Here is a 12,161-nt window from a genome sequence, read left to right as displayed (position 1 = left end):
TTGATGAAATTTGGTATGTAGGTTCCTGGGCACTCATCTCAGATCGCTATTTAAAATGAACGATATCGGACAATAACCACGCCCAATTTTTCGATATCGAAAATTTCGAAAAATCGAAAAAGTGCGATAATTCATTAGCAAATACGCATTAAGCGATGAAACTTGGTAGGTGAGTTGAGCTTATGACGCAGAATAGAAAACTAGTAAAATTTTGGACAATGGGCGTACCACCGCCCACTTTTAAATGAAGGTAATTTAGAAGTTTTGCAAGCTGTAATTTGGCAGTCGTTGAAGATATCATGATGAAATTTGGCAGGAACGTTACCCTTATCACTTTATGTCTGCTTAATAAAAATTAGCAAAATCGGAGAACGACCACGCCCACTTTTTAAAATTTTTTTTTTTTAAATTCAAATTTTAAAAGAAAAGTTAATATCTTTACAGCATATAAGTAAATTATGCCAACATTCAACTCCAGTAATGAAATGGTGCAACAAAATACAAAAATAAAAGAAAATTTCAAAATGGGCGTGGCTCCGCCCTTTTCCATTTAATTTGTCTAGGATGCTTTTAATGCCATAAGTCGAACAAAAATTAACCAATCCTTGTGAAATTCGGTATAGGCTTAGCTCCTAGGACGATAACTGTTTTCTGTGAAAAAGGGCGAAATCTGTTGAAGCCACGCCCAGTTTTTATACACAGTCGACCGTCTGTCCTTCCGCTCGGCCGTTAACACGATAATTTGAGCAAAAATCGATATATCTTTACTAAACTCAGTTCACGTACTTATCTGAACTCACTTTGTATTGGTGTAAAAAATGGTCGAAATCCGACTATGACCACGCCCAGTTTTTCGATATCGAAAATTACGAAAAATGAAAAAAATGCCATAATTATATACCAAATACGAAAAAAGGAATGAAACATGGTAATTGTATTGGTCTATTGACGCAAAATATAACTTTAGAAAAAAACTTTGTAAAATGGGTGTTACACCTACCATATTAAGTAGAAGAAAATGAAAAAGTTTTGCAGGGCGAAATCAAAAGCCATTGGAATCTTGGAAGGAATACTGTACGTGGTATTGCATATATAAATAAATTAGCGGTACCCGACAGATGATGTTCTCGATCACCCTAGTCCACATTTTGGTAGATATCTCGAAAACGCCTTCACATATACAACTAAGGGCCACTCCCTTTTAAAACCCTCATTAATACCTTTAATTTGATACCCATATCGTACAAACACATTCTAGAGTCACACCTGGTCCACGTTTATGGCGATATCTCGAAAAGGCGTCCATATATAGAACTAAGGCCCACTCCTTTTTAAAATACTCATTAACACCTTTCATTTGATACCCATATCGTACAAGCAAATTCTAGAGTCACCCCTGGTCCACCTTTATGTCGATATCTCGAAAAGGCGTCCACCTATAGAACTAAGGTCCACGCCTTTTTAAAATACTCATTAACACCTTTCATTTGATGCCCATATCGTACAAAAAAAACCTCATTAATACTTTTAATTTGATACCCATATCGTACAAACACATTCTAGAGTCATCCCTGGTCCACCTTTATGGCGATATCTCGAAAAGGCATCCACCTATAGAAGTAGGGCCAACTCCCTTTTAAAATACTCATTAACACCTTTCATTTGATACCCATATCGTATAAACAAATTCCAGAGTCACCCCTGGTCCACCTTTATGTCGATATCTCGAAAAGGCGTCCACCTATAGAACTAAGGCCCACGCCCTTTTAAAATACTCATTAACACCTTTCATTTGATACCCATATCGTACAAACAAATTCTAGAGTCACCCCTGGTCCACCTTTATGGCGATATCTCGAAAAGGCGTCCACCTATAGAACTAAGGCCCACACCCTTTTAAAATACTCATTAATACCTTTCATTTGATACCCATAACGTACACAAAAATTCTAGAGTCACCCCTGGCCCACCTTTATGGCTATATCTCGAAAGGGTATCCACCTATAGAACTAAGGCCCACTGCCTTTTAAAATACTCATTAACACCTTTCATTTGATACCCATATTGTACAAACGCATTATAGAGTCACCCCTGGTCCACGTTTATGGCGATATCCCGAAAAGGCGTCCACCCATAGAACAAAAGCCCACTCCCTTTTAAAACACTTATTACACTTTTCGTTTGACACCCATATTGTACAAACGCATTCTAGAGTCAACCCAGGACCACTTTTATAACGATATTCCGAAATACGTCCACCTATAGAACTTAGGCCCACGCTCTTTTAAAATACTCATTAATACCTTTTATTTGATACCCATATCGTACACACAAATTCTAGAGTCACCCCTGGTCTACCTTTATGGAGATATCTCGAAAAGGCGTCCACCTATAGAACTAAGACCCACACCCTTTTAAAATACTCATTAACACCTTTCATTTGATACCCATATCGTACAAACAAATTCTAGTGTCACCCTGGTCCACCTTTATGGCGATAACTCGAAAAGGCGTCCACCTATAGAACTAAGGCCCACACCCTTTTAAAATACTCATTAGCACCTTTCATTTGATACCCATATTGTACAAACGCATTCTAGAGTCACCCCTGGTCCACGTTTATGGCGATATCCCGAAAAGGCGTCCACCCATAGAACAAAAGCCCACTCCCTTTTAAAACACTTATTACACTTTTCGTTTGACACCCATATTGTACAAACGCATTCTAGAGTCAACCCAGGTCCACTTTTATAACGATATTCCGAAATGCGTCCACCTATAGAACTTAGGCCCACTCCCTTGTAAAATACTCATTAACACCTTTCATTTGATACCCATATAGTACAAACAAATTCTAGAGTCACCCCTGGTCCACGTTTATGGCGATATCTCGAAAAGGCGTCCACATATAGAACTAAGGCCCACACCCTCTTAAAATACTCATTAACACCTTTCATTTGATACTCATATCGTACAAACAAATTCTAGAGTCACCCCTGGTCCACCTTTATGGCGATATCTCGAAAAGACGTCCACCTATAGAACTTAAGCCCACTCCCTTTTAAAATTATCATTAACACATTTCATTTGATACCCATATCGTACAAACAAATTCTCGAGTCAGGCCTGGTCCACCTTTATGGCGATATCCCTAAATGGCGTCCATCTATAGATCTATGGCCCACTTCCTCTTAAAATACGCTTTAATACCTTCCATTTGATACACATGTCATACAAACACATTCCAGGGTTACCCTAGGTTCCTTTTACAACATGGTGATTTCTCTTACTTTGTCTCCACAGCTCTCAACTGAGTATGTAATGTTCGGTTACACCCGAACTTAGCCTTCCTTACTTGTTTTCTATTAAGTTCAAACCACCCGATTTCAATTTAAACAAGTAAGAACGGGCCTGTCTTCGGCTGTGCCGAAGACTTCATACATTTCATGAATGGGGCTGAACAATAATCTTATCCCGTTCGTAATCTCCGAATAATCGGATTTATATGATAACAAATATATAGTGAAGAGATCTATATACCTAAACGATTTTTAAGATAAATATAAAATAAGAAACAGGTAGGTACTTTGTGTGAGGATGCAAAGTTTCAGGTTTTTTGTGGTCTGCGTGTAAAAACTATGATTACGAATCACGTATTTCAAAAATATATGACGTAAACTTAACTATTTGATGAAATTTGATGAATTTTGAAGCTTCTAGCCGTAAAAAAGGGGCAAAAATTACAGTTTATATGGGGTATATAATATATATACCACCGATCTCTTTGATTTTTTGGCACAACAATATATGCTATATACGTAAGCATTTGGTGAAATTTGAAGCTTCTAGCTGTTAAAATGGGGTTAAAATTGCGAAAATATATATATATACTATATATTTAGCGGCGCGGCCGGTGAATATAAAATAGAACCATAACGCGTAAGCTAAAATACGAACTGGTCTTTATTGGTACAGTAAAGAAAGTAAAACTAAAATTACATTTGACTAAAGCCAAACGATAGTGTAGAGCGTTAGAACCGTATGATTTTTAATAACAGGACTTAAAAATCAAACCAGTCTTAACTGCATTATGAGAGTGTACGAATTTGAGTAAATAAAAGAAGAGGTAAAAATACAATGTACATAATATGATTTGACTGTCGTGGGAATTAGCTAAAGGTGATACGTGAAAACGATAACACCTTCGATAGTACTCGATTGTGTTTGATAACTAATGATCTATTTGTGGCTGTCGCCACAATACTCCCCTTGGTTTTTTTTTTAGTTTACTTAAAAAAAAAATCACTATTAAAAAATTGTACATTGAAATGCGAAGAAAGAAATTAGCTTCAAAAAAAATGTACATACATTGAAATGATTGTATGTTATGAAATGTATGTTATGAATGATTATAAATGTATTAATTAATAGTATAATGTTTTGATACTAGAAATCTTAATATCTTTGGGTTGCTTATCAGGTTTGGATGATTCTTGATCGCCATAAACTTCGTCGCTGCAAGCTTCGTACACAGGTTTGAGTCTGTCGATCGAGATTGCTGTTGGCGAGCGTTTGAAATCGACGACGAAATACTTTTCATGGCGACTGATAACGCGGTAGGGTCCCTCGTAAGGTCGTGAAAATGACGGCCTTATGAGGTCGTTGCGTACTAAAACATGAGTGCACTTTTGAAAGTTTCTGTAAAGAATAACTGATTTTTTCCGTGGCGCGACATTTCGGTCGGTGCCAACGTATTAAAATGATTTTTGAGGATACTTAACAGATTAGACGGCGATATATTCTTCTTTGATGGTGTAAGAAGTTCACCTGGTAGGCGTATGGGTTCGCCATAAACAAGCTCAGCCGGTCTTGCGGCGATATCTTCCTTCCATGCAGCTCGTAAACCTAACAAAACTGCTGGTAATGCGTCGTACCATGACTCGTTGTGGCATAGAAGTGCAGCTTTCAGCTGTCGGTGAAAGCGCTCCACAAGTCCATTTGCTTGTGGATGAAACGCTGTCGTACGTAAATGCTTTATTCCAAATAATTCAGTGAGAGTGCGAAATAAAGTAGATTCAAATTGACCGCCTTGGTCAGATGTAATTCGTTTAGGTACTCCGTAGCGTACAATCCAGTGATGAATCAAGGCGCGTGCTACAACTTCGGTTGATCCGTTTTCAAGCGGAATTGCTTCTGGAAAGCGTGTGAAGCGGTCGACTATAGTAAGGCAACGGTTGAAACCTTTTGACACTGGCAGTGTTACGAGGTCGATGTGGATGTGCTCGAATCTTTCGGATGGTAGTTGGAGGTTAGCAATCGGAGATAAAATGTGTCGTTGTATCTTGTTGCGTTGACAAGCGATACATGCTCTTGCCCATTCGCGGCAATCTTTGTCGATAGACGGCCAGACATACCGTTTTGCTACTAACTGTTGTGATGCCCTAATGCCAGGGTGTGCGAGTGAGTGGAGGGAATTAAAAACTTGTTTCCTAAGTTGCGCCGGGACGTATGGACGCACTGTACCTGTCGCAATGTCACAATACACTGCTGGTCCGATATAGGTTGTGAATTGACCGATAAAGTCAAGCCTACGGAATTGCTACGGCGATGCTCGTTCCGTGCGTTGTTGGAATGCGTGCTGTAACGGCTTATGATCAGTATAGATCGTAATGTACCGTCCTTCAAAAATGTGACGGAAATATTTTACAGCATCGTAAATTGCATGCAATTCCCGGTCGTATGTCGAAATCTTCTGAATAGGTGTCAATTTTCGGCTGAAAAACGCCAGGGGTTGCCATTTCATTCACTCGTTGTTGCAAGACGGCTCCGTTTCCGTATTCGGACGCATCCATAAAAACAGCCCATTTTGCGTTGTTGTTTGGATGAACTAGCAGGTTAGCATCGGCAAGAGCTTGTTTGGCAGCGTCGAAAGCGCGTTAAAGATTCGGAGTCCAGTCGACAGGATGAGAACCTTTTAAGTTAGGGCCTTCAAGAACTTTGTTTAAAGGAGACAAAATTTCTGCTGCGTTCCTAATAAATTTCCTATAAAAATTAACGGTGCCAAGAAATCCACGTAAAGATTTAATGGTTTTGGGGGGTTCCATCTTGATGATGGCCTCGACTTTGTCCGGGAGAGGTCTTATTGCATCTTTATTGATAAGGTGGCCTAAAAATTTTTACTTCTGGTTGCGCGATTTGACATTTTGGCAAGTTAATAACCAACCCATAGTCTCGGAGGCGTTTAAACAAAATTTTTAAATGTACGAGATGTTCAACCTCTTCCTTGGATACGACAAGAAGGTCGTCAATGTACGGGAAAACGAAATTCAAGTCTCTCGTGACCTCGTCGATAAACCTTTGGAAAGTTTGAGCGGCGTTCCTAAGACCAAAAGTCATATACATAAACTCGAATAGGCCAAAAGGTGTAATAATTGCCGTTTTAGGAACGTCTTCGGGGGCCACGAGAATTTGTAGAAATGCGTGAACTAAATCGAAGACGGAGAAAACGTTCCTATTATACAAATTTGCAGCAAAGCCTTCAATGTAACATAAGGAGTAGTTATCCGGTATCGTTCGGGCATTTAAAGGGCGGTAATCGCCACACGGTCTCCATTCTCCAGACTTCTTCTGCACAAGATGCAGTGGTGAAGACCAGGGACTACCCGAGGGTCGGCAGATTATCGGTTGTGGGGGATATATACTATATATACGACCAATCTTATAAATTTTTTCAGGCAACAATATGTGCAATATACGAAATTATATGGTGAAGTTTGAAGCTTCAATCTGTTAAATTTAGTAAGATATGACAAAAATCCTCTTTTTCTGAAAAATCGGTTGTATGGAGGATATATGCTATAGTGATCCGATCCAGCCGGTTCCTACAAATGTCTAATCGGACATCCAAATACATTCGCTCACCAAATTTTATCAAGATATCTCAAAAATTGAGGGACTAGTTTGCATACAAACAGACAGACGGACATGGCTAAATCAACTCAGCTCTTCATCCTGATTATTTCGGTATACTTAATGGTGGGTCTATCTATTTTCCTTTAAGGACTTACAATTTTGGGTTTCGTGACGAAATTAATATACCATTTCATTTTCATGAAAGGTATAAAAAGTTGTTTCACTTTTGGTATAAATTCCGAGGTACTCACTTGGTTCGAGTATACTCGATACTTTGATTATTTTATATGAGTACTGGTATCGATACTTTTTCTAAAAGTTCCTTCACTAATCACCGCGCGCCACCTTATGGATTTACTTAAAAAAAAATTAGTTCAGCTCACCAAATTTCTCTCCTTTGCATACAAAATTATCTGTTCACAATTCCTATCAACTGTCCATGTTTAATTAACAAGTTTATAATCAAAAATGTTACATTTTTTAAAATGTGAAAGTCTTATATTATTTCGTACTAAATAAGTACTGAACGAAATGGGCATACATTGGAACACCGCGACATATTTCTTTCTTCTCATTTGTAACACTATATCCATAGGTAAATGAAGGTTCATTATGAACATTAATACTATTTGCGTGCTAGATACGTATTGTTAAACATTTTCAGATATTTTAACTTAACTGATATAAATCCATATGACTATCTTTGTATGTGAATAGTGAAACGCCTAACGGAACATCAGATGCTGGTTTCACAGACAAAAGGAAGAGAAAATCCAAAGATAAAGATAATAAAGAGAAGAAAGATGATGTTGAGTCGGTTTCATTTTTTAAAATGTTTCGATATTCATCGACCAAAGATCGTCTGTTATATGCATTGGGACTCGTATGTGCTGTAGCCACTGGTTTGACGACACCTGCCAATAGTTTCATATTTGGTAATTTAGCAAACGTAAGTACAAATCGCAATATTTATACTAATTGATGTCAACAAGAAATACGAGAGTTCGCAGATAATAATTATATAGTGGAATTCACTACCTTTAAAGAGTGCCTAGCGGGTTAGGGGGCTTAGAATATACCCGTGGCAGGTATGCCTGTCGCAAGAGGCTACTCAAATACCAAGTTCATTCAAGGGGTTGTGTAGTGCAAACCTTTCAAGGGGTTGCCAGCGCAAATTATAGCTTCTCCAAAAAAAAGGGCTAGTATCTCAATGGTTCTTCTACCGGAACGTACCCGATCTATATCCGGTAGAGGACCATCAACATCGACAACACTCCTCAAAACCTTCGGGGTGTCCTTATCGCTATAACAACAACCTTTAAAGGGTGCCGCTTATCAAAGTAATAACCAACGATTTAATCATTATACTCAGTTGAGCAGAGCTCACAGAGTATATTAAGTTTGATTGCATAACGGTTGGTTGCACAGGTATAAAGGAATCGAGATAGATATAGACTTCCATATATCAAAATCATTAAAATCGAAAAAAAATTTGATTGAGCCATGTCCGTCCGTCCGCCCGTTAACACGATAACTTGAGTAAATTTTGAGGTATCTTGATGAAATTTGGTATGTAGGTTCCTGATCACTCATCTCAGATCGCTATTTAAAATGAACGATATCGGACTATAACCACGCCCACTTTTTCGATATCGAAAATTTCGAAAAACCGAAAAAGTGCAATAATTCATTACCAAAGATAGATAAAACGATGAAATTTGGTAGGTGAGTTGAACTTATGACGCAGAATAGAAAATTAGTAAAATGTTGGACAATGGGCGTGGCACCGCCCACTTTTAAAAGAAGATAATTTAAAAATTTTGCAAGCTGTAATTTGGCAGTCGTTGAAGATATCATGATGAAATTTGGCAGGAACGTTACTCCTATTAATATATGTACGCTCAATAAAAATTAGCAAAATCGGAGAAGGACCACGCCCACTTAAAAAAAAAATTTTTTTTTTAAAGTAAAATTTTAACAAAAAATTTAATATCTTTACAGTATATAAGTAAATTATGTCAACATTCAACTCCGGTAATGTTATGGTGCAACAAAATACAAAAATAAAAGAAAATTTCAAAATGGGCATGGCTCCGCCCTTTTTCATTTAATTTGTCTAGGATACTTTTAATGCCATAAGTCGAACAAAAATTTACAAATCCTTCTGAAATTTGGTAGGGGCATAGATTTTATGACATTAACTGTTTTCTGTAAAAATGGGCGAAATCGGTTGAAGCCACGCCCAGTTTTTATACACTGTCGTCCGTCTGTCCTTCCGCATGGCCGTTAACACGATAACTACAGCAAAAATCGACATATCTTTACTGAACTTAGTTCACGTACTTATCTGAACGCACTTTATCTTGGTATAAAACGCCTTCACATATACAACTACCACCACTCCCTTTTAAAACTCTCATTAATATCTTTAATTTGATACCCATATCGTACAAACACATTCTAGAGTCACCCCTGATCCACCTTTATGGCGATATCTCGAAAAGGCGACCACCTATAGAACGAAGACCCACTCCCTTTTAAAAATACTCATTAACACCTTTCATTTGATACCCATATCGTACAAAAAAAGTCTAGAGTCACCCCTGGTCCACCTTTATGGCGATATCTCGAAAAAGCGACCACCTATACAACTACCACCACTCTCTTTTAAAACTCTCTTTAATATCTTTAATTTGATACCTATATCGTACAAACAAATTCTAGGGTCACTCCTGGTCCACCTTTATGGCGATATCTCGAAACGGCGTCCTCCTATGGACCTAAGGATCACTCCCTTTTAAAATACCCATTAGCGCCTTTTTTTTTTGATACCCATATTGTACAAACAAATTCTAGGGTCACCCCTGGTCCACCTTTATGGAGATATCTCGAAACGGCGTCCACCTATGGAACTAAGGATTACTCCCTTTTAAAATACTCATTAACACCTTTCATTTAATACCATATCGTACAAACAAATTCTAGAGTCAACCCTGATCCACCTTTATGGCGATATCCCTAAATGGCGTCCACCTATAGAACTATGGCCCACTCCCTCATAAAATACTCTTTAATGCCTTTCATTTGATACACATGTCATGCAAACACATTCCAGGGTTTCCCTCGGTTCATTTTCCTACATGGTTATTTTCCCTTATATTGTCACCATAGCTCTCAAATGAGTATGTAATGTTCGGTTACACCCGAACTTAACCTTCCTTACTTGTTTTCACTATCGATAAGTCAGTATTGACTGAGCAAAAAGTAATTCGTGATCTCCGCATGAAGAAGAAGTTTAGTTAAAAACCAACAACTGCCACGCCCCTAAACCAACCTTTATGTTTAATAATTTAAACAACATAACAAAAATTACTAAAATAAACATAAACATCCAAACATAAAGCCGAGAGATGGCGAATCTCGCCCCGGCGGGTGTTGATGCCGTTGGATGCGGGTACTTGTTGTATTTTGCTGAGAAAGAGTGATGCTAGAAGATAGTGGGGGTGCTAAGGCGCAAACTACGGGGCGTCCTAGGGCGGGGACAGCAAGATGCCACAGAATTTTAATAAAAATTACGGGGTTGACGAATGCTGCGATATAGTACAGAACAGTTAGTTCCATGCAACTATCCGGCAAACGCAGCCGTGGTAAGGCTCAACACCTTCCCGGAGCAAGAGTGTATAGAGCAGTTCAGTTGCAAGGATCTGCTCCGAGGGTGACCATTTGTGTGAGGAACGCAATAAATTAAAAGTAGTTATACTGAAATTACATAACTTTGGTGGAAAAAAATAGAGGTGGCTGCCATGGGAAGTTTTATATACTCCTCATTTGTCTTAAGTGAACCCTAACAAATATAGTCGTTATTGCTATAGTCGTTATTGCTATACTTAGTAAAAGCCCCGTGCTTATTCGGTCCGTGTGGTTTCCATAAAAGTCTAGAAGGCATCACAGGTTTGACCGTATCGATGGTACATGTACGCCCGTTGAGCATGGTAGACATCGGCGTGTGATTCGAGAAGTATTTTGAAATAACCCCACCCCAGTCTTCACCCCAATTTACTATTTGTCTGCCTTTACTATCTCCTACCCAAGCTTTGGAAGAACGAAAGTCGCACGAAAGGAATCTGAAACCATAAATCAATGAGTAGCTCCCTAATCTATAGGGCAGCGCTACGTACGCTCGCAATGCGAGGTGTATATGAGAGTTAGCGTGACGCGGAGAAGGAAGAGGGAAGTTGTGGAGAGGTCCTCTCTCCTAGCTGCCGGGCAGTTATTCAAACACGAAGGCAAAGAGCCGGTAAGGATATTGCCAATACCTTCAGTTTAAAATTTAAGGGCATTCTGCTCAATCTGAAAAAAAAAGCGTTCTTACAGATTAGGTATGAGGTTCCATCTACCGTATTTTGCTAAAGGCTAAAGCTCAGAGTTGACGAATTGATCATAAGATCCAAAAGTGTGGCTTCACATCTGGTAAGTCGACTAGATTTCCGCAATAGCTCTTTCCTAGACACGGCTATCGATAAAGTCAATTCTGGTTTTTGATCGCTCTGCGAATAGTTATTATTTTTTACTTTTCTAAATAACCTTTATTTTTCATATAAACTCATTTATATACATAATGTAAAGCAGGGCCCGAATCATGTTTTCCGTGAACGAATCGGCAATCATATGGGAAATGTTTACGTTACTGATCGAATGAAAGGCAGTATTGGTCATGGTATAAAAAAGAAGGAAGTTCAATTTAAAGATTGACGTATTTCGGGATTTTTGAAGTTTAATAATGTTTGGCGGCCACCGTGGTGTGATGGTAGCGTGCTCCGCCTACCACACCGTATGCCTTGGGTTCGCACCCGGGCAAAGTAACATCAAAATTTTAGAAATAAGGTTTTTTAATTAGAAGAAAATTTTTCTAAGCGGGGTCGCCCCTCGGCAGTGTTTGGCATGCGCTCCGGGTGTATTTCTGCCATGAAAAGCTCTCAGTGAAAACTCATCTGCCTTGTAGATGCCGTTCGGAGTCGGCATAAAAAACATGTAGGTCCCGTCCGGCCAATTTGTAGGGAAAATCAAGAGGAGCACGACGCAAATTGGAAGAGAAGCTCGGCCTTAGACCTCTTCGGAGGTTATCGCGCCTTACATTTTTTTTCCTGTTTTGGGAATTTAATCTTTCAATTCCAATAAATGACAAGAGGACTCTTAAATTGCCTCTTCTTAAATCGCCAGGTTAACAAACGTATAAGGGTAATATACTT

At 38.7% G+C, this 12,161-nt stretch overlaps 2 protein-coding genes across 3 annotated transcripts in view; one reads left to right on the top strand and one right to left on the bottom strand.

Moving 5' to 3' along the window:
• Positions 1 to 12,161, bottom strand: part of LOC137244139 (protein transport protein Sec24C-like) — a 625,388-nt gene that overhangs the window by 469,373 nt on the left and 143,854 nt on the right. The gene's annotated exons all lie outside the window — the stretch shown is intronic.
• Mdr50 (Multi drug resistance 50) overlaps positions 1 to 12,161 on the top strand; it is an 86,446-nt gene that overhangs the window by 32,761 nt on the left and 41,524 nt on the right. For both annotated transcript variants that reach the window (XM_067772696.1, XM_067772697.1), the window contains exon 2: positions 7,630 to 7,861. In XM_067772696.1, coding sequence (XP_067628797.1) covers positions 7,630 to 7,861 — 232 coding nt within the window. The remainder of the gene's footprint in view (positions 1 to 7,629; positions 7,862 to 12,161) is intronic.

This window comes from Eurosta solidaginis, chromosome 3, assembly GCF_040869045.1.
Source record: "Eurosta solidaginis isolate ZX-2024a chromosome 3, ASM4086904v1, whole genome shotgun sequence".
NCBI lineage: Eukaryota > Metazoa > Arthropoda > Insecta > Diptera > Tephritidae > Eurosta > Eurosta solidaginis.
The sequence above is the reverse complement of the archived record's forward strand: the minus strand, read 5'-3'. Positions and strand labels throughout refer to the sequence as shown.